Genomic DNA, 20,604 nt, shown 5'->3' with positions numbered 1-20,604 from the left:
GGAATTTAAATTCCCACTTTATTCTCAGTAATTCAACTCCCATGGAATTACAATTCTTTTCCCACATAATTCCCTCCCTCCAACCAAACGCCCTGTTAAGTGATCATAGCTTTGTCAGACTATTTCTAAGCTCACAGGACTTCGTTCCTAGAGTTACTAGGGAGATAAATCACGAATTGCGTAATTAATCTGTTGGTCAGATCCAAAGATCCGATTTTAATCTTCATAGGCGCACAAAGAATCAAATTTAGACCTTTTGGCCCACATTGCCACTTCATGATCTTTAAATCGCGACGAACCAACTATGTTTAATCTCGAGGAGCGGGGCTGAACCAACTATATATGCTTAGCCTCGAGGGGCAGGGCCAAATATTCTTACGAGTTCTACTACATGTACTTCCTAAATTTTACTCCTGATGTAGCGGATTCTGATAAATTATTTTTTTCATGTAGGTCTCGATACAATGTCTACATCAAAATTTAATTTTATGTTTGGGCGTACAAGTTGAGATGACATATTGGGAGTACATGTAACATTTTCCTATTCTTACCTTTGTCCAATTGTCATTCCTAACTAAAATTAAAATACTCTAATTCACAAAGAAGGAAGGTTTATATCATTTTCACTTCCTCACTCATGCAACCTTCATTTATGGCATGAAAAGTGAAAAAACGTCTAAGAAACTACTTATGAACAACCACTTTGGAACGCTATAAATTCATTCTTCCAATTCATGAAGCTTCAATTCATTGATGAATATAATAATGGGATCCACAAAAATGGGCTTCTTGGGATTATTGGTCTTAATGTTTTTCAGCCTTTCAACTACTCATAGGCTCCTCGGACACGCCCACAATCACGGCGGCGATGGGATTAATTCAACACCGGTCTGCACTGATAAGCCCAATATGCAAAAAGATGGAGAATATAGCATGGGCGGCGGTATGAATGGCTATGATCCACCTCATCATAATCCCGGAAAAACCAGGTCCTCCGTAGCCGGCGGCGATGAGAAGCACAAAATGAAAGCTAATGATGAACCCATGCCACCAATACTGTGAAACCATAGAATTCAACAATGGTTACAATCATACAATTATAGCCATATATCTCTACATTAATATACTTTCTCCATCTCTATATACTATATTCTACATATATAATCAAGCGAAGTATACATTATGATACATGAAGACTAGAATTACTTTTTAATCAAAGAGATAATAAAATTGGTGTATTCTGTCTTCTCTCTGGACATGGAATCAGCAATTATCTTTGTGTATCTGTGGAACACCTCTTCAATTATTCCTTCACCAAAGTGGCTGACAAGTATAGGCTCAACAACAGCCCTCAAGCCCCTAGCAACTTTATATGCAGCATTATTATTGTTGTTACCAATCATATTATCATATTCATCTCCAGTCCAATGAATTTGGAAAGTCTCCAAGCATTCAATAGTAAAAGAACCATCCTTTTCAACTAGGGATTTCACTTCTGCTAGAGATGGTGTGTACAGGGGAGTGTTGAATGAATTTAGTTTCTCTTCTTCGACAAAACCCTACATCAAAGCAACACTCTTAGCTATACATGTTACTCATAGTAGAAACGAAAAGGAATATATACAGAGGTCGTGACAATTTGTTTCCAATTTGAAACCCCCCCCCCCCCCCCCTCCCCCAACCCCTACTAGCCACTTGGTGCTAGATCGACTTGGTCATTCACTTGCCCTCCACCCAACACCTACTAGCCTTAACTGCACAGTTTTTACTCTTGTATGACTCGAACCTATGGCCTGACTCTGATACCACTTGTTAGGATCAAGCACTTACTACTACACTAAAATTTATAAATCGTAATAAATGCACAACTTTATTTCTTTATGCAGCCACATTTTTAAGAGGCATGGTGCTGAACTTAGCCCTTCAAACCTCCACCCAATAATCTCCTTAGTTACCTGGTGTTTGACTTGACCCTTCATCAATACCTCCACCCAACATTTAGTTATATGAATGACTTCATTTATCTTATGGCTTGGCGTATCTATCTATTTGCAATTTCTACCTGATCAACTTATATCTTTTCTTTTGTCAAAACCTAAGATTTGAGCAATTCCCTTTACTACTGCATTGTTAGGTAGATTACTTATGAACTAGGTGACCCGTGTTCATAAACCTAGATTCATTGTAGGTATGACTTTGGATTGATTTCCTTCTTCCCCCAAGTTCTTTAGAGTTTCCCTTCTGGATCGTGAGTATTCTAGGTGCCTTTTGAAGTCTTCATTTCTATCTGGACATGTAATCTAATTGTTGACATATGCTACTTTGATAGGAAGGATGCCTTTTCGAGGCTTCCCTGCTTTAGTGTGGTGCTAATTAAGGGTAGGCTTATTGTTCCTCCAACTAGATTACATTGATCCTGCCATGGATTTCCCTCATATGCTGCTCTCTCAGGCCTCAGCTCGTAGGTTTAAGTTGAGAGGTCAAAAACTTTTTGGCCCTATTTGGTAATTAAAATAGTTAGCCTATCAACCAATTTTGACTTGTTTGATCACTATTAGATGTTTGACATAATTAAATAATCAATATGAGTGTTTGATTAATTAGCTTTTTGTAACAACTTATTGCTTCGAAACACTAAAATTCAAAACGCTGCTCAAATGAAACTTTTCGATTCGTTTTTTAAGAAAGTCATTTTGTATATAATTATCTAATAGTTAATATATCAAATATCTTTCTACAACTAATTCTATCAAATAGTTAAATTCACTAATTAACCCAATCAACTAACAGCTAACAGCTAATTATCAAACGCTCTTTTGTCTAAGATGCGCACAAATGATGCCAATTATGGAGTTCTATTTGTCAACTACGGGACAAACTAGTGAACTCCCTTTTACTACAAAGGTCATGTAGTAATTTACACATAATGTATCAAGAACATAGAAATGGAGGATCTTGTGCTATTCAATTCATATAGAGCTTATGAAGTAGTGAGACAATACCCTAATTTATAGGATGCTATCCCTATTCCTAAGGATATTAAGATAAGTAGGTTTTCCCTTACAGACAAGGAATCCTAACTTCATCCTATCAATGCATTCCTTTTAATATACTAACTCTGCTTTAACCCTAGATTCATGCAACGCAGCCCATATTCACTTTATAGACTAATTAATAACATATTTTATAGTTTAAATTAAATGAATATTTGATTACCTCTGCAACAAGATCATTAAGGGCCATGGCTAGGAGATCCATGGGGTGGAGATCAGGGTTATCATTTTTTCTGCCCATAATGGTCAAAACCATTTTTCCGTCTTTAACCAATTCTTCTGAACGATACTTGAGAAACATTGAAAAATCATTATTGAATTGATTATAATATGCCTTTATCACATTTAGTGGACTTGTAGTTGCCATGCAAATGTTGCCCTTATTTCCTTCTAGCCTTTGAGGTACCTGGTCAAAACATATTGTTCAAGAGTAATTACTTTATAGAATATCGAGATTGTATTTTGATGCATGATTCTCCAAATCCATTAGCATTAAACCACTTTTTCTTCTCATTTTTGTTGAAGTTAGGTAAAGGATATTATAACCTTTACAAGAAGCTCCATCAGCATTTAACAAAGTATCAATATTTTGAAAAAATAAAACAACACAAAAAAAATATCTTAAGTTTTGAACTCAACTTTAAAACTCCATAGCTAGAAGAAAGAAAAAATTATTTGAAAAAAAAAAAAAAAAAGAAATTAGGACTTTTTCAATTTGAGAGTCACTTATACCATTAGACCACAAGGTTATTGGCAATGCTTCCTTAATTTATCAGTGTCTCAGGACAATTTGACAATAATTAAATATTCAATGGTCAATATTGAATGTGTAAATTAAAGGCAAATTTTAAACTTATCCTCTCTTCTTCTCCCAAAGAAGATAAGATAAGTTTAAAATTTTAAACTTATCTTATTCAATGGACAAATTCAAATTTTAGTATAAATAGAGCTAAATCTACTATCTACTATAGTAATAAAAGTCAAGGACAAATTCAAATTTTAGTATAAATAGAGCTAAATCTACTATCTACTATATTAATAATTTTAGTATAAATAGAGCTAAATCTACTATCTATTATACTAATAATTTTAGTATAAATAGAGCTAAATCTACTATCTACTATACTAATAAAAGTCAATGAGAGTTAGGTTTATAATGGATAAAAAAATGACGGTCAAAGTTTTTAATCAAATGAATAGCTCAGATGGATCAGATTTTAATTTTTCTTGAGATTTCTTAATTTAACTTTAATTATATGATTATCCGTTAAATATTATCTTCTCCGTTAATTTATTTTTTTGTTTTTTTTTTGAAAACCTTCGTTAATTTCTGTTAGTTCACCATTAACTTACTCATTGATTTCAATAAGAAAGGTCTTAGGTTCGAACCTCATCCCAATCAAAATTGGCACAACTAGTACTCTATTTTACTCTTATTAAATTAAAACAATAATTTAGTAGCTACAACAAAAAATAATACATATGCATTTCTTTAATTTAGAATTATGTGTCTGCAATGCCTTTATTAAAAAAAAATCATTATCAATAAATTAAATAAGAGAAATAATTTCATTAGTTATATTTTCTTTATTTTTCTCCAATATAAAAGTTCTTTACATTCAAATTCATCAATTGATTATATTTGTTACATTGTCCCTACAATGTCTTTATTCAAAATATATATATATATATATATATATATATATATATATATATATATATATATATATATATATATATATATATATATATATATATATATATATATATATATATATATATATTCATTATCAATAAATTAATTAAGAGAAATAATTTCATTAGTTATATTGCCTTTATTTTTCTCCAATGTAAAAAATATTCTTTACATTCAAATTCATCAATTGATTATATTCACTACATTGTTCTATTATCTTTTTTGTGCACTATTTTTTAATTAAATATCAAAGTTATAATACAAAATAATGCTATATATTTATTCACCAAGTATTTTATCAATACCATGAAAAAATTAAAAAATATAATTAAGTCAATCATATTAACTACTTGAGAGATTTGTTGACGAAAAGAAGTATTCAAATCACACAACAAATTGAAGTGGGAAACTACCTCGCAATGTCCTTGTTTGACAATCAGCAGTTAGCGATTAGCGTCAGCGGATTATATTAGCGGATTTGACCAGCGAATTATATCAACGGTGGTAAAAAAAATATTTGAAAAAATTAACTAGAGTAAAATATATTAGAACCCTTTACAACAAAAATACTTGGTTATTATTTAAAACAATTATAATGAATCTCAGCTCCTATATTACATTGTATTCATATACTATGAGCTACATATTTAAATAAATAAATTCAACATTAAATATAAACTTCTCATATATAATCTTGCATTGATATACTTTCAAATATTTATTTAATTATAAACATTGCGCATTAACTCATTCGCGCAATACGCGGTGTAAAACTAGTATTGAATAAGAATAATGCTGAATAAGTCAAAAGTGGTTGTTAAAAAAAAAAAAAAAAAAGAAGTCAAAAGTGGTTAACAGACATATCAAGAAATCTTTGAAGCAGAAAGAGACTCAACCAAACGCTTCAAACACATCAAGATGGATCTATACTGTTTACTTTTAATTACATGCATTTTAGTACTTTCCAAATAAGATGAAGAGTTAATCAATGATTTGGTCCCTCAATTATTAGCGAACTATTAATGTAATTCTTCAATCGCTTATTCATTGATTTGGTCCCAGAAAATAATTATTTTTAGTTGATTTAGTCCCTTTGACCGTCAATTTGGTTCCCGAAAACAATTACTTTTTGTCGATTTAGTCCCTCCGACCATCGACGAAAGACGGTCTGATCGAGAGACTAAATCAACTAAAAATAATTGTTTTCAGGGACCAACTCGATGAATAAGCAATTGAGGGGCTACATTGACAGTTCGCTAATAATTGAGGGACGAAATTGTTCATTACCCTATACTCTTTATTTTTAGTTACATTTTAGTACTTTCCAAATCCGTTTAAAACTAAAGCAAACCTTAAAAACAGTAAGATCTTTCAAAAACTTGTAACATATATGGTTAAAACTAATAAAGGGAGTGTATACTATATTTACCTGAGATAGCCAATGGAGAGTGAATGAAGAGTGAACGAAATGGAGGCTATCGGTAGGGAAAAGCCTCCCATAAAACGAACCAGCGACTGCATTGAAGAAGGGTACCCCAACCCCATCTCCCATCTCTCTCCTAAAATCCTCTTGCTGCTTTGGCAATAAGGACCGGAAAATGGTGTTGAAGTCATTGGAGGGAAGGTCATTTAAGTAAATCTGGAACTCCGGTGCCGGCTGTCGGCGCCCAAGCTTCTTATGTTGATCGTCGACGGCTTTGACGAGGTTAAAGACGGGCAAGAAAGTGTTGGGGCCGGAAGAACAGCCCAAGTCGGCGATGCAGATGGTCTTAGGATGATTAAGGTTGGTGTAGAGGCTTCTTATTGCTTCATCTGTTATCGGCTTTGCCCTTAGTATCACGTTTTGCTGCGGGCACCCACAACATATATGAAACTTCAACATTATATTATTTATGTTTATTTTTTAACAATAATAGTAGTGTTCATAAATATAATGAATGCAATTAACTAACCTGAAGAAGAGAGTTGTTTTTTTTTTTTTTTGAAACAAAACTGAAATATATTAAATCAAAGAGGAGATACAAACTGGTGGGTGAGTAATCCACACCCCAAGGACAGATGAAGAACCAGCAGCTTGCGCAAGCACATGTGCCACATGATTCGCTGGTCTTTTGACATGACGAATGAGTACATTCCCGATGTCACGTGCAATGACACGACATTGCTCAATTAACCGACTCGTATAGGATCGGTCCGGACATAACTTAGTTTATTAGCACTAATTAGATGATTTAAAAAACGCTACTCTAATCTAATAAAAGTGGTTCTCTCTCTAGGTAGTGCTTAGAGAGTATCTCCCTAGTTTTCTAAGGTTTCACCTCCCCACTATGGCTGTTATCTCCCCACTACGTTAATTGTTACTCCTCCAAGTTACGTGGATATATTTATACTCATGCATATCGCCGGTCTTTCTCCACCAGCTTTACGTAGACATCAAACACGAGCGCTTATCCAATCATCAACAATCAGCGATGGACATCAACGCGATCGCCTCAGGATGTGCCGTTCTATCTCTGATGGAGGAAGATGTCGGGGGGCTTGAGGCACCGGACATCCATACGATCCCATCGACAAACTCTCATCACGATCTGGTTGGGCGATTCCTAACGGATCGAACGATCAAATTCGACCACATGCAACAGGTCCTGGCCTCGGTGTGGTGTCCAGTGATGGGCATGCGCGTTCTCCCGATGGATGACAACCTGTTCTTATTCCAATTCCTGCACCTGAAGGATCTTCAACGCGTGATGGATGATGACCCCTGGTCATTCGAAAATCACACGCTAGTATGCGCCACGGTTCCGACGGGTGTCCGGCTGGACGAGGTGCCTCTCACCGGTATCTCGATATGGGTCCAGATCCACGATCTCCCTACTATCTACGCATCATCAGATTTCATCGCACGCATTGGCAATTATGTGGGCACTTTTCTGCCAGCGGATCCTCCCAATTTTGGGGGATCCTGGCACAGCTTCTTCTGTATTCGAGTGCGACTGGAGGTACAGACCCCATTGAAGCGGCGTATGAAGATGAATCAGAAGGATGGCACGGTCCAGTGGATCAATTTCAAATATGAAAGGTTAGGCACTTTTTGTTTTTGTTGCAGGGTGCTCGGGCACTCAGAGAAATTTTGTAAGAAAGTGTATGAGGAGGGTGGCACTCCAGAAGAATACCCCTACGGGGCGTGGATGCGGGCGGGGGCTCGACGACAGGCTCGTCCGATTGGGGCGAAATGGTTCTTAGCCGATCTCCCACAAGCTCCAATAGTCATTCAGGAATCCATCGTAGGGGAGAAGCCACGGGATGTGGCAGAGATCGAAGAAGCCAGTGGTTTACAGGGCGAGCTGAAGAGACGTAGGGAAGGCAGTAGCGAAGAGCATGATGTGGTTATGTTTGAGAACCCAAAAAACTCATCTCCGGCGGGTCTGACAGCTCAGACTCGCCCTACACAATGAATGTTTTGAGCTGGAACTGTCGAGGATTGGGTGGCCCCAAGACAGTTCGGGAACTGTTGGACCTCATGTCTAAAAAACAACCCAGTCTGGTGTTCTTGATGGAAACTAAATCATGTATTGAGCACTTGGAACGTGTTAGAGTACGGATGGGATTCGATGGTTTATTATGTGTTGATAGAATAGGAATGGGAGGCGGTTTGGCACTGTTGTGGCGTGACAAGGATATGGCAACTTTATTAAGTTATTCCGGGAACCATATTGATGTGGAGGTATCATTGCCAGGGGCATCTGTGTGGCGACTTACTGGCTTCTACGGACATCCGGATCAATCGAAGAGCCCCCAATCTTGGGATCTCTTAAGGGAGTTGAGTACCCGATCAAATCTACCATACGAGTAACCCTAGTGTTGCGCCCTAGAAGGCAATAGAGTGAGTTATGAGATACTTAAGGTATGCTCGTACTCTAGACTGCACTACGTGGGATATCTAGCTGTACTTGGAAAGTATAGCACGGATATCAAAGGACACTAAGTCCATCAAAGGTTACGTCTTTAATGTAGGCCAGTGCAGTAGGTTTTATGGAAATTCTCGAAACGACTTGTGGTGGCTATGATCCATGACGGGATCAAAGCTGAGAGCCTTACACTCGTGTCGCGAGCGAGTACGCCGAATGGCGATGCCATTTTTCGGGAATGTTCCTAGAGGTATACTCGTACCTCCAATTTGTGTGCGTTGCTATAGTCAAGCCAAAATTGGTTAAGTACAGAGTTTGATGTGGAATGGTAAGTCTAGACTTATAAGTCGAAGACATAATACCATTAAACAATTTCTCACAACAGGGGTTATCTCTATTGACTACGTGATGTCAAAAGATAACGTAGCGGCCGCTAACTCGCTAACCTGAGGGTAAGCAAATAGTTGTGGAGAAGTTGGAACGAGGGATGGGTCTAAAGCCCTTGGACTAAAAGTTCTATAGTGGATACCCAACCTAGCAGACACCTAGGTTCAATGGGACAACTAAATTATGGAACGGAGCGTGTCACTGTGGGGGTCTCTGACTCCCTACCGCTCCTCGTTAGAAACAGTGGCTCCTGCACAAGGTTAGCATGTTAATGCTTTAGTGATTCGAATGTCGGTTGACATGTGTGAGTATGCGGGATACGCGGAAAAGAATCACATATGTGAGAGAGAAGTGAGGGTCGCTTCAAAGGAGAATTAATGGGAACAATTCTTCACAAACTCTTGCAGAACCAGGACGGTGACCCACGACCAAAATGGGCACACTCATGAGAACAGAGCATGGTTGGGAGGTTCCTGTGTGAGATACGTCATCGTCTACACAAACGGCAGTCGATTCAAAGACATCGCGTTCTACCGTACAGCCAGTAGAGTAAACATGTCTTCACAAGGGAAGGTTCAAAGGGTATAGTGATCCCTACCTATCCTATGCAGAGATCGACCGTTAAACACAGTTGTTTCCGATTTCAAAATACCCTGAAAAATCAATTTTCATTCATGTGGGGGATTGTTGGAAAAATAGCATTAAAATGACATTTTGAGTGATTATTTTGCGGTACAAATATATGTGGGATCCACTTCCGATTTGGGTCGGATCAAGGTGGATTCGGGTTCTTCGTAGTGAGACGAAGAATTTGATATAATGTACGCTCAAAATGAGTAATAGGTGAATGAGAAATTGATTCTCATAGTGAACCTATTTGAGAGAAATCAAAATCTTAAGATAGTTGTTAATTAAATTAGCAATTTTTGTGATTCGTTTGTACCCGAAATGTACAAGGTTTTAAGCTTGATAGCTAATTAAAGAATTGGCTGTGATGTGTATCACGAAGGCATAAGCTTAAATATGATTAAGCTTTGAAAAGCTTAAAATAATGATTTGGGATTTAAAGTGAAGTTTCGTGCTTTTGAGCACAAATTCATGCTTTGGTTTTTTGGACTCCTTTCGTGTGAGTCCTTTCGTGCAGCACCAGGTTGGTGCTTCTAGCACGAGTCAATGCTATACGCATTGATTCGTGCTGCACCATTTTGGTGCTTGCGGACCACTCGGGTGTGGTTTCCGATCCCAATTTGTTAAACTTTCGGGTTTGTACGGACTTCTCGGTCATTCAGATATTTTTGAAACGAGTCGTTATGGTCGGTACGAATTAATCAGATATTAAGTTCGTGACCGTTGATATTATTTCGATAATAAGTACGACTGTTTCAAACGTTATAATTCAATTATTAAATTGATTTATGTTGGTTAATGTGTCATGATAATGCCATTAAGTACCAAACTCCTATATAAACATGTTGTGGGAGCAACCTTTTGAAAATAGAATGATAGTGAGAAAGTGATTAACAACAAGAGAGGGAAGAACACGAGAGTACACAACACACAAAGATAAGCACCTTTTCTTCTCAAAAACTCTGCTCCTACTCCTTTCTTGCTACTGTGTTTTGTCCGTGCTCTAGTTCGACGGGTTCGCTCGTTTGGGTGCTCAAACGTCGAACCGTTGTACGTTTTATCCTGGGAAACCTAGGCCACAACGCTCCTAGCACTTTTGGGAGGTGGCAAATAAGGTTTTAAGGAAAGAAAGGCACTCGCCTAACTCGTACAATTCTTTATTCTTTCTCCTTCTTTCTTGTTTTGGATTATGCTTTTAAGCAGAAATCCTTTCTCCCTCTTTTGATATATTCGTTGGATTGGACTTATAATCTGAGGATTATTAGTTTCAATTTTGGTTGATATATATTGGTATATCTTTTTCGTAGATATACATGTATATACAACTTTGGATCCGTTTTATATATATTTGTGTGTATATATATATTTCGGATAAATATCCAATAATATTTTATATACTTGTGTGTATATATAAATATTATTTTTCGAATATTAAATCAATTTTGGTTCATTATCACCAACAATATACACTATTTTTCTTTGTCTCCACTAATTTTTCAGCACATCAATGATATTATAACCTACACAAAAAGCTCCAACAGCATTTAACAGAGTACTAATATTGTTTTGAAAAAGTAAAACAACACAAAAAAAATGTCTAAATTTTGTACTCAATTTTGAAACTCCATAACTATTATATTGCAAGAAGAGATGAAAAGTTATTTGAAAAAAAAAAAAATTTATTAGAACTTTTTCAATTTTTGGTTTCTACTCTTTGCTCCTTGGTTTGCATTTTTAATTCTCATAAAACAAAGACTAATTAAATTTTGAAAATTAAATTTTTTCTATTTATATGTTGACCTTATTATATTTATTTTAGTGAGGTCATTTTAAATTTTATATATATATATATATATATATATATATATATATATATATATATATATATATATATATAAAATAAACAATAAATTTGAGTGGAGTCAATTGAGTCCACGTCTCCACTCATAAGTCATATCAACATCATAGAGATGGATAGCAGAGAGATAAGATGCAAGAAGATAATGATGTATAGGAGTGGAATAAGGAAAATGCTTGGTGGACTCTTATTTTATATTCTTAACTTGTATTCTTTTTCATATGTTTTTGATGTAAATCTTTTTATGTGAATTCATATAATGAAAATAAGTAATCTTAGTTTGACATTGGAGTAAAATAAGGGAGTAAAATTTAAAAGTTCATGTAGTAAAACTCGTGAATAAATATTCTCAAAAGACAACTAGACAAGCACAACATTCTAAAGTAGGGGTGTAAACGAGCCGAGCCGAGCTCGAGCCTGGGTAGGCTTGAGCTTGAGCTCGTTAATGGAGGCTTGGCTCGAGCTCGATCGAGCTCTAGAATTGATGCTCGAGCTCGAGCTCGGTAATTTCGAACTGCTCGAGCTCGGCTCGAGCAGCTCGATTGTTCGAGTTCGAACTCGAGCTCGAGTTTGAGCTCGATTTTGACATTGAATTTGACCTATTTAATACATTTAATTTAAATTTCAAACTACTTTCTTTTATCCATTCATAAATAATAGAAATCTTTTAGGAATTTTGAGTTTAAAATTTTAATTTCTAATTGTTATTTTATATATTATTATTATATATTATATTATATATTATTATTAAATATTATATTATATTATATTATATTATATATTATATGACTCGCGAACGGCTTGACGAGCCACGAGCCTAGACTATCTAGGCTCGGCTCGAGCTCAATTACTAAACGAGCTGCTCGAGCTTGGCTCGAGCTCGATTTTGACCGAGTTCGAGCCGAGCTTTGACCGAATTGCTCGCAAACGGCTTGCGAGCTGCTTGCCTCATTTACACCCCTATTCCAAAGAAAGGGTGAAGGATCCAGATAAATGTTTTTAAAAGGCATGTATCTCACTACTATTTATAGATATATTATTCACATGAAGACGAAGATATATTCTTACTAGATGTGGCAAGTTTAACTGCCAAGAAATGATTGCATGCATGCCTAATTTATCGATGTCTCAGAACAATTTGACAATAATTAAATGTTCAATGCCTCAATGATCAATATTAAAAGGATAAATTAAAGGCAAATTTTAAACTTATGTTATCTTATTCAATGGACAAATTAAATTCAAATTTTAGTATAAATAGAGCTAAATAATGAACTTGAAGAATGTTGAACATGAGTTATAAAAAGTTATAAAACATTAGGGGGCGTTTGGTTCAGGTTATATAACATAATCAAGGGAATGTGACATTTCAAAGTTCACATTCCGGTGTTTGGTTTATATTATCTTAGGAAATTTAACATTCCCAAGGAATGTCACATTCCCTCCACATAGGATTTTGAAGGGAATGTGATTCCCTTCAAAATCTTAGGTAATGTAAGATAATCTTGGTTATGTTAGTTTTTTTACTAACATGAACCCCCAAATAACTTCTATTATCGATGCTCTAATAACAGTAGCAATAATAGTACCTCTTCTTCTCCCAAAAGTTGAATCCTCAACCCTAAGAGCCTCTCACGCCTCGAAGACAAAACATTTAGGGGACGTTTGGTTCACGAAATTTTGAATTACCCAGTAATATAATAGAATTACCTCCAAGAAGGTAATGTGAGATTTTGGAATATAAGATTACCCTATGTGTTTGATTTGAATTGTGGAATTTGTTTGGTTTGAATTGTGGAATATAATATTACCTTTGATTAAGGGTATGAATGTATATAAATACTTACATATTTAAAATATATATAAATATACATACATGTATATTTGATTATATAAACATAATAATAATAATAATAATAATAATAATAATAATAATAATAATAATAATAATAATAATATTATTATTATTATTATTATTATTATTATTATTATTATAAGGATTAGTTAAAATGGTAAAGTTAGAATAATTCAAGGTAATCTAAAATTACCTAACAAAATGAGGATAATCACATTACCTTTAAATATCATTGCCACATCAGTTTTGAGATAATATAACATTACCAAGTAATCTCATAATTTTAACTAAACAAGGTAATATAACATTACCAAACCCAGGTTACCTATGTAATCTAAAATTATCTGAACCCAATGCCCCCTTAGGAGGATGTAAATCTGAATGACTCAATAACTTAGCAAGACAAGACCAAATGCTGGTGCGCACAAAGAATCAGTCAACTTTGGACATAGTCTAGTCTCCACACTATCTGTTGAGGTTTCAAACATTAATCTCCTCTCTTAAATAATGTCTATTAAACCAGTGAATTAAACATGTATGGACAACAATAATAGTACCTTAGAGCATCTATAATAGTGGATTTTTTGTGATTTTTGATGACTAATTTTTGTAAGTGTAATTAGGAAAGACGGGAAGAAAAAAAGAGAAACCAAAATAAAACAAATTTGTTTTTTTTTTTTTTTGTAAAAAAAAAAAAAAAAGAAGAAGAAGGAGATAAAAGCAACCAAAAAGTTAGAGTGGCGGCCTGCTTTGAAAAATACAGCCCCTCACATCACTTAAAATGTAATGGATGATTTTTGGGCTCTGCAAAATCTGTGTAAAAATCACAGATGTGCATGCTCTTAGCTTGTGCATGAGTTATGATTGCATGAAGCTAAGCTAGGGATTAGTGTTAATGAATGAATGCAATTAACTAACCTGGAGAAGAGAGTTGTTGGCATAACTGGTGTCTCCAATACCTCCATTCATGTGGAGCACTTCAACTACCTCCATCTCTTTCTCTTTCTGATCTCTATCTCTCCCTTCCACTAGTCCAGTACGTACCCTCAACTTCTCATTACGGTGTCTGTATATATATACACAAATCAAGGGTACCTTTGGAAACCCACAATTTTCAATTTTTTTCTCAACACTAAATATTCATTTAGTCAAATGCAAAATACCATTTTCTTGATTCTTATCTCATATTCAATTCTCTTTCTCTCATTTTGAATGGTGTCAAATTAACAAGTTAGTCTGTTATTTATTTGGTTATTATTTAAATTAAATTGGGTTAATTTGGTTAAAATATGAATGAATCATTCTTTTATGGATCATGGTCTATACATACAACTGCGTAGATCATAAATAAAAGAGTAATGGACAAAACTTGAGAGAAATGGAGAAAAATGAACATTTTTAAATTTTTGTACATCTTTAGAAAAAACTGCATTAATGAAAAGTATTTTTTTTGTGTGAAATAGGAGAAGTTATATTTATACGACAAACACAGTTTCAGTTGTATTTCATTCGAAAACAATATTTTTCATTAATTTAAGAACCTGATTGAGATTGTATATATTTTTTTTTTTATCACAAATGTAAATCTCAATATAATTTTTCCTAAAAATGTACAAGCTAGATTTAAAAAATGCTCACTATTTTCCACAAATTATCATTGAAATTTCTTACCAAACTCCCTGCTTTTCTTGACCCATCCAGTTGCGTCTTATTGCTTGAAAACTGAAATTCTTGACCCATCCAGTTGCGTCTTGCTTTAAAAATTGAAATAGTCCTGCTCATGTGGTTTCCAACACACCCACGTCGGTGGCACTATATTCTGTGATGTTGACCCAAAACCATCCTACACCATCTTTTGATAGGTGTAATTGTTTTATAGGGGTACTAGTTTGTTACGCACATTGCGCGATTGGGATAATGCCCAATGTTTTTTTTTTTTTTTTTTTTTAAATAAGTACTTTAAAGTATATCAAGGCAAGATTATATTGTAATTGTTCGTGCATAGATATTTGAATGTTAAATTTACGTATTTAAATGGGCAAGTTTAAGTTTACAAATGCAAGATAATATAGTCAAGATTGATTATAATTGTCAATAAAATAATTGTATAGGTATGGTTGAAACCAAATACGGGACACAAGGAAAAGTAAATTAAAATTAGGGCATAAAATATTAAATATATACTAATATTGAAAAGTTAATTGCTGATTACCAAACAAGGACATTGCGAGGTAGTTTCCTACTTCAATTTCACTACTACACAGCAGGCTTTTAACGTCGGCTAAATAGAGCTTTTAGCGTCGGCTATGTTCCGTAGTTGCTGCGGGCGACGTTGTAAATATTATCTATAACGTCGGCTATTTATATAGCCGACGTTATATATTATTTTAAAAAATAAATAAATAAAGTTTACAACGTCGGCTAATAGCATTTAGCCGACGTTGTATGGTATTTTAAAAAATAATTAAAATACTTACAACGTCGGCTAAATGCTATTAGCCGACGTTGTAGGTATTTTAAAAATAATTAAAATATCTACAACGTCGGCTATTAGCAATTAGCCGACGTTGTAAGTATTTTAATTATTTTTAAAATACGATACAACGTCGGCTAAACGCTATTAGCCGACGTTGTAAACTTTATTTATTTATTTTTAAATATATTCAACGTCGGCTATTAAGTAGACGTTGTATGTTTTTTTTTTTTTTTAATATACAGCTTATTTGTCCATTTATACCCAAAAATCTACTCACAACCACAACCACAACCACAACCTAAACCTGCTCAATTTCTCACAACCACAACCACAACCTAAACCTAAACCTGCTCAATTTCTCACAACCACAATCAAAACCTCACAACCACAATCAAAATCTGCTCAATTATTGCACCACAACCACATCAAAATATGTAGAATCTAATATTTATAATGAAACAAGTAATAAAATTACTGAAAGATATATATACTGCAATTTTTCTTTAGGAGCCCTTACTATTAAACCAGTAAAAGAAGAAAAATTACCTGCTAAGAGACAGCAAGACGGACACTTCTCTGCAAGTTTTGATAGGATGAGGTGGCATGGCATTTTAACATCATAATGATCTGGAAACAAGGTAAAGATCGAAATAATGTTACAACTGTCTAAATTTTGTGTACCATGGATAACTACAAGGTACTAATAGATCATGTCAATAACAATGTTCAGTTATACTAAAATTGATCAAACAGCACTATCAAGTTACTAATAGGTCATCATCCTTGATGAGCATGAGGAAGGATGAGATTTCATTTGACAAAATTGCATCTATCCTCTCAGGCCTCTCAACAAAATTGCATCTATCTATCTTCTATCCTACATACTTAAATAAAACATGCATACAAGGATACACACAGAATATATGGCCTTGTATCTAATGACACTCCCTTCTCCAAAAACTCAAAATACAAACACACAGTGGCCAAGATGATTAATATACAAACACACAGAGCTGAAATCATATATAAATATCATAATTATATTGTAAAAGATATATAGAGTAAAAAGCAAGATGTTCTAGCAATATCCAGTGGCCAACTCACCCAAAAATGCACTAAGCTGTACTTATCAACATTTAAAAAAAAAAAAAAAAAACAGAAGGGGAGAGTAAGGAATATACCGTTAAATAGGGTAGTTTTTTCTCTTGTGTCCTTATATTGCCGAAGACATTGAAAAGGACGAAAGATATAAGGCAAAACAAGAACTATGGGAATTGCAATAGCATGGCTGCCACAAACAGAATCCGCTTCAAACCATGCAATGAACAAAAAACCTCAAGAACAAAAAAATAAAATAAAATAATAGAACCTGGCGATGAACCATATGACAAACTGAACGCTCCAAATCTGAGAACACCTACATATTGAGAGCATATAAGAAAAATTTATGAAAAGCAATCACCAAAATCTACATTACCAACAAATATTTCTAGACCAATGAACATCTTAATGAAGCTGTAACACCAAAAATGTTTATCCTCCTCTAGGATGGTAGGAAGGAAGAGACTTTTCCTCTTTTTATGGGGTTAATACATGAATCTGTGGCAGACTATCAATGTCCAATAATTTTATCCATGGCTTTGGACCTTGAGATTATAGGAGCATGCACCATCTCTATCTAGAAGACTTACGTACTTTCAGAAGTTCGGAGACAAACACATATGAAGCAAACTTGAAGCTGCAGCGGCGGCGGAGGAATGAAGCTGCAGCGGCGGCGCGGAGACAACGTCGGCGGGGATGGACTGTGCGTCGGGGACGACGGCGACGGGTTGCAGCGGCGTCGGCAGTGGTGGTCTCAGATCGGGGAAGAAGAGATGGAGGAGATGGAGGAGAGGGGAGCAGATCGAAGAGATTGGAGGAGATGGAGTACCGCGTACGTCGTCTGAGCTGAGGAGATTAAATTTATTTTATAAAGTTTATAAAGTCGGCTACGGCTACGGTAGCCGACGTTATAAAGAAAAAAAATAAAAAATAAAAATAATTAAAAGTATACAACGTCGGCTAGAAAGACAGCTGACGTTGTATTAGATTTATTTATTTTTATTTTTTTTATAACGTCGGCTAAAGAGATTTAGCCGACGTTATATATAAATAATTTAGAAAAAAATAATAATAAACGATCTACAACGTCGGCTATTAGTATAGCCGACGTCGTAGCTTACGTATTTCTTTTATATTTTTATGTTTACTTTATAACGTCGGCTATTACTAAATAGCCGACGTTATAAACTATTAAATGTTTTTAACGTCGGCTATTTATATAGCCGATGTTAAAGACCCGACGTTGTATGTGAATTCTGTAGTAGTGTTTGTTGTGTGATTTGAATACTTTTTTTGTCAATAAATCCCTCAAGTAGTTAATATGATTGACTTAATTATACTTTTTTATTTTTTTTAAAACTATTATTATTATTATTATTATTATTATTATTATTATTATTATTATTATTATTAAATATATGTATACCCTTAGGTCATTTTACATGTTAATCTAAACAACAGCTAATTTTTTCAAATATCTTTTTACCAACCGTTGATATAATTCGCTGGTCAAATTCGCTAATATAATCCGCTAACGTTAACCGCTAAATGCTGATTGTCAAACAAGGACATTGCAAGGTAATTCTCACTTCAATTTGTTGTATGATTTGAATACTCTCTTTGTCAACAAATCCCTCAGATAGTTAATATGATTGACTTTATTAATTATATTTTTTAAAATTTTTCATGGTATTAATAAAATACTTGGTAAACAACTATATAACATTATTTTGTATTATAACTTTGATATTTAATTAAAAAATAGTGCACAAAAAAATAATAGGCAATGTAGTGAATATAATCAATTGATGAATTTGAAATTTGAATGTAAAGAATTTTTACTTGGAGAAATATAAAGACAATAGAACTAATAAAATTATGTCTCTTAATTAATTTATTGATAATGAATAATTTTTTTTTTAGTAAAGACACTGTAGGGACAATGTAGCGAACATAATCAATTGATGAATTTGAATGTAAAGAATTTTTATATTGGAGAAAAATAAAGACAATGTAACTAATGAAATTATTTCTCTTATTTAATTTATTGATAATGAATAATTTTTTTTGAATAAAGACGTTGTAGACACATAATTCTAAATTAAAGAAATGCATATGTATTATTTTTTGTTGTAGCTGCTAAATTATTATTTTAATTTAATAAGAATAAAATAGAGTTCTAATTATGTCAACTTTGATTGGGATGAGGTTCGAACCTAAGACCTTTCTTATTGAAATCAATGAGTAAGTTAACGGTGAACTAACAGAAAGTAACGAAAAAGATAATATTTAACGGAAAAGTTAACGGATAATCATATTCATTAAGGAAAAATTAGTAAATCTTAAGGAAAAATTAAAATCTGATCAATCTGAGCCATTCATTTGATTAAAAAATTTGACCACCATTTTTTCTACCCATTATAGGCCTAACTCTCTTGGGCTCTTATTAGTATAGTAGATTGAAGAGCTAACTGCTGATTGCCAAACAAGGACATTGCGATGTAATTTTCCACTTTAATTTGTTGTGTGATTTGAATACTCTTTTTGTCAATAAATCTCCCAAGTAGTTAATATGATTGACTTAATTTTTTTTTTTATTCTAAAACAATTATTATTGTTATTGTTATTGTTATTGTTATTGTTATTGTTATTGTTATTGTTATTATTATTATTATTATTATTATTATTATTATTATTATTATTATTATTGTTGTTGTTGTTGTTGTTATTATTATTATTATTATTATACCCTTAGGTCATTTTACATGTTAATCTAAAGAACTAATTTTTTCAAATATCTTTTTACCAATTGTTGATATAATTCGATGGTCAAATCCGCTAACGCTAACTGCTAACTGCTGATTGTCAAACAAGGGCATTGCGAGTTAGTTCTCACTCCAATTTGTTGTGTGATTTGAATACTCTATTTGTCAACAAATCCCTCAAGTACTTAATATGATTGACTTTATTAATTATATTTTTTAAATTTTTTCATGGTATTAATAAAATACTTGGTAAATAAATATATAGCATTATTTTGTATTATAACTTTGATATTTAATTAAAAAAAATAGTGCACAAAAAAGATAATAGACAATGTATGATTGAAACCAAATATGGGAAATAAGGGAGAGCAAATAAAAATTAGGGCATAAAATATTAAATATATACTAATATTGAAGAGTTAACTGCTGATTGCCAAACAAGGGCATTGCGAGATAGTTTCTCACTTCAATTTGTTGTGTGATTTGAATACTCTTTTTGTCAATAAATCCCCCAAGTAGTTAATATGATTGGCTTAATTATACTTTTTTATTTTTTTATAACAATTATAATAATAATAATAATAATAATAATAATAATAATAATAATAATTATTATTATTATTATTATTATTGTTATTATTATTATTATTATTATTATTATTATTATTATTATTGTTATTATTATTATTATTATTATTATTATTATTATTATTATTATTATTATTACATTATTATTGTTAAATATATGTATACCCTTAGGTCATTTTACATGTTAATTTAAACGGTTAATTTTTTCAAATATCTTTTTACCAACCGTTGATATAATTCGCTGGTCAAATCCACTAACGCTAACCATTAACTGCTGATTATCAAACAAG

The 20,604-nt window shown here is 33.4% G+C and overlaps 1 protein-coding gene across 1 annotated transcript; it reads right to left on the bottom strand.

The window, feature by feature from the left end:
• Positions 1-899: 899 nt before the first annotated feature.
• Positions 900-14,444, bottom strand: LOC109150632 (salicylate carboxymethyltransferase-like). Its single transcript, XM_019298610.1, has 4 exons — positions 14,303-14,444; positions 6,179-6,595; positions 3,217-3,459; positions 900-1,559 (listed from the first exon to the last, which is right to left on the bottom strand). The coding sequence occupies exons 1-4, from the start codon at positions 14,375-14,377 to the stop codon at positions 1,203-1,205; spliced, it is 1,092 nt and encodes a 363-aa protein (XP_019154155.1). The 5' UTR covers positions 14,378-14,444; the 3' UTR covers positions 900-1,202.
• Positions 14,445-20,604: the final 6,160 nt, after the last annotated feature.

The sequence above is a fragment of the Ipomoea nil genome, unplaced genomic scaffold, assembly GCF_001879475.1.
Source record: "Ipomoea nil cultivar Tokyo-kokei standard unplaced genomic scaffold, Asagao_1.1 scaffold2279, whole genome shotgun sequence".
Taxonomy (NCBI): Eukaryota; Viridiplantae; Streptophyta; class Magnoliopsida; order Solanales; family Convolvulaceae; genus Ipomoea; species Ipomoea nil.
The sequence above is the reverse complement of the archived record's forward strand: the minus strand, read 5'-3'. Positions and strand labels throughout refer to the sequence as shown.

Coding starts and splice junctions, on each gene's coding strand:
- LOC109150632 (XM_019298610.1), bottom strand. CDS start 14,377: ATGGAGGTAGTTGAAGTGCTCCACATGAATGGAGGTATTGGAGACACC. Junction 6,596..14,302: donor CCAACAACTCTCTTCTCCAG/GTTAGTTAATTG, acceptor GGGTGCCCGCAG/CAAAACGTGATACTAAGGGC. Junction 1,560..3,216: donor TTAATGATCTTGTTGCAGAG/GTAATCAAATAT, acceptor GCTTTGATGTAG/GGTTTTGTCGAAGAAGAGAA.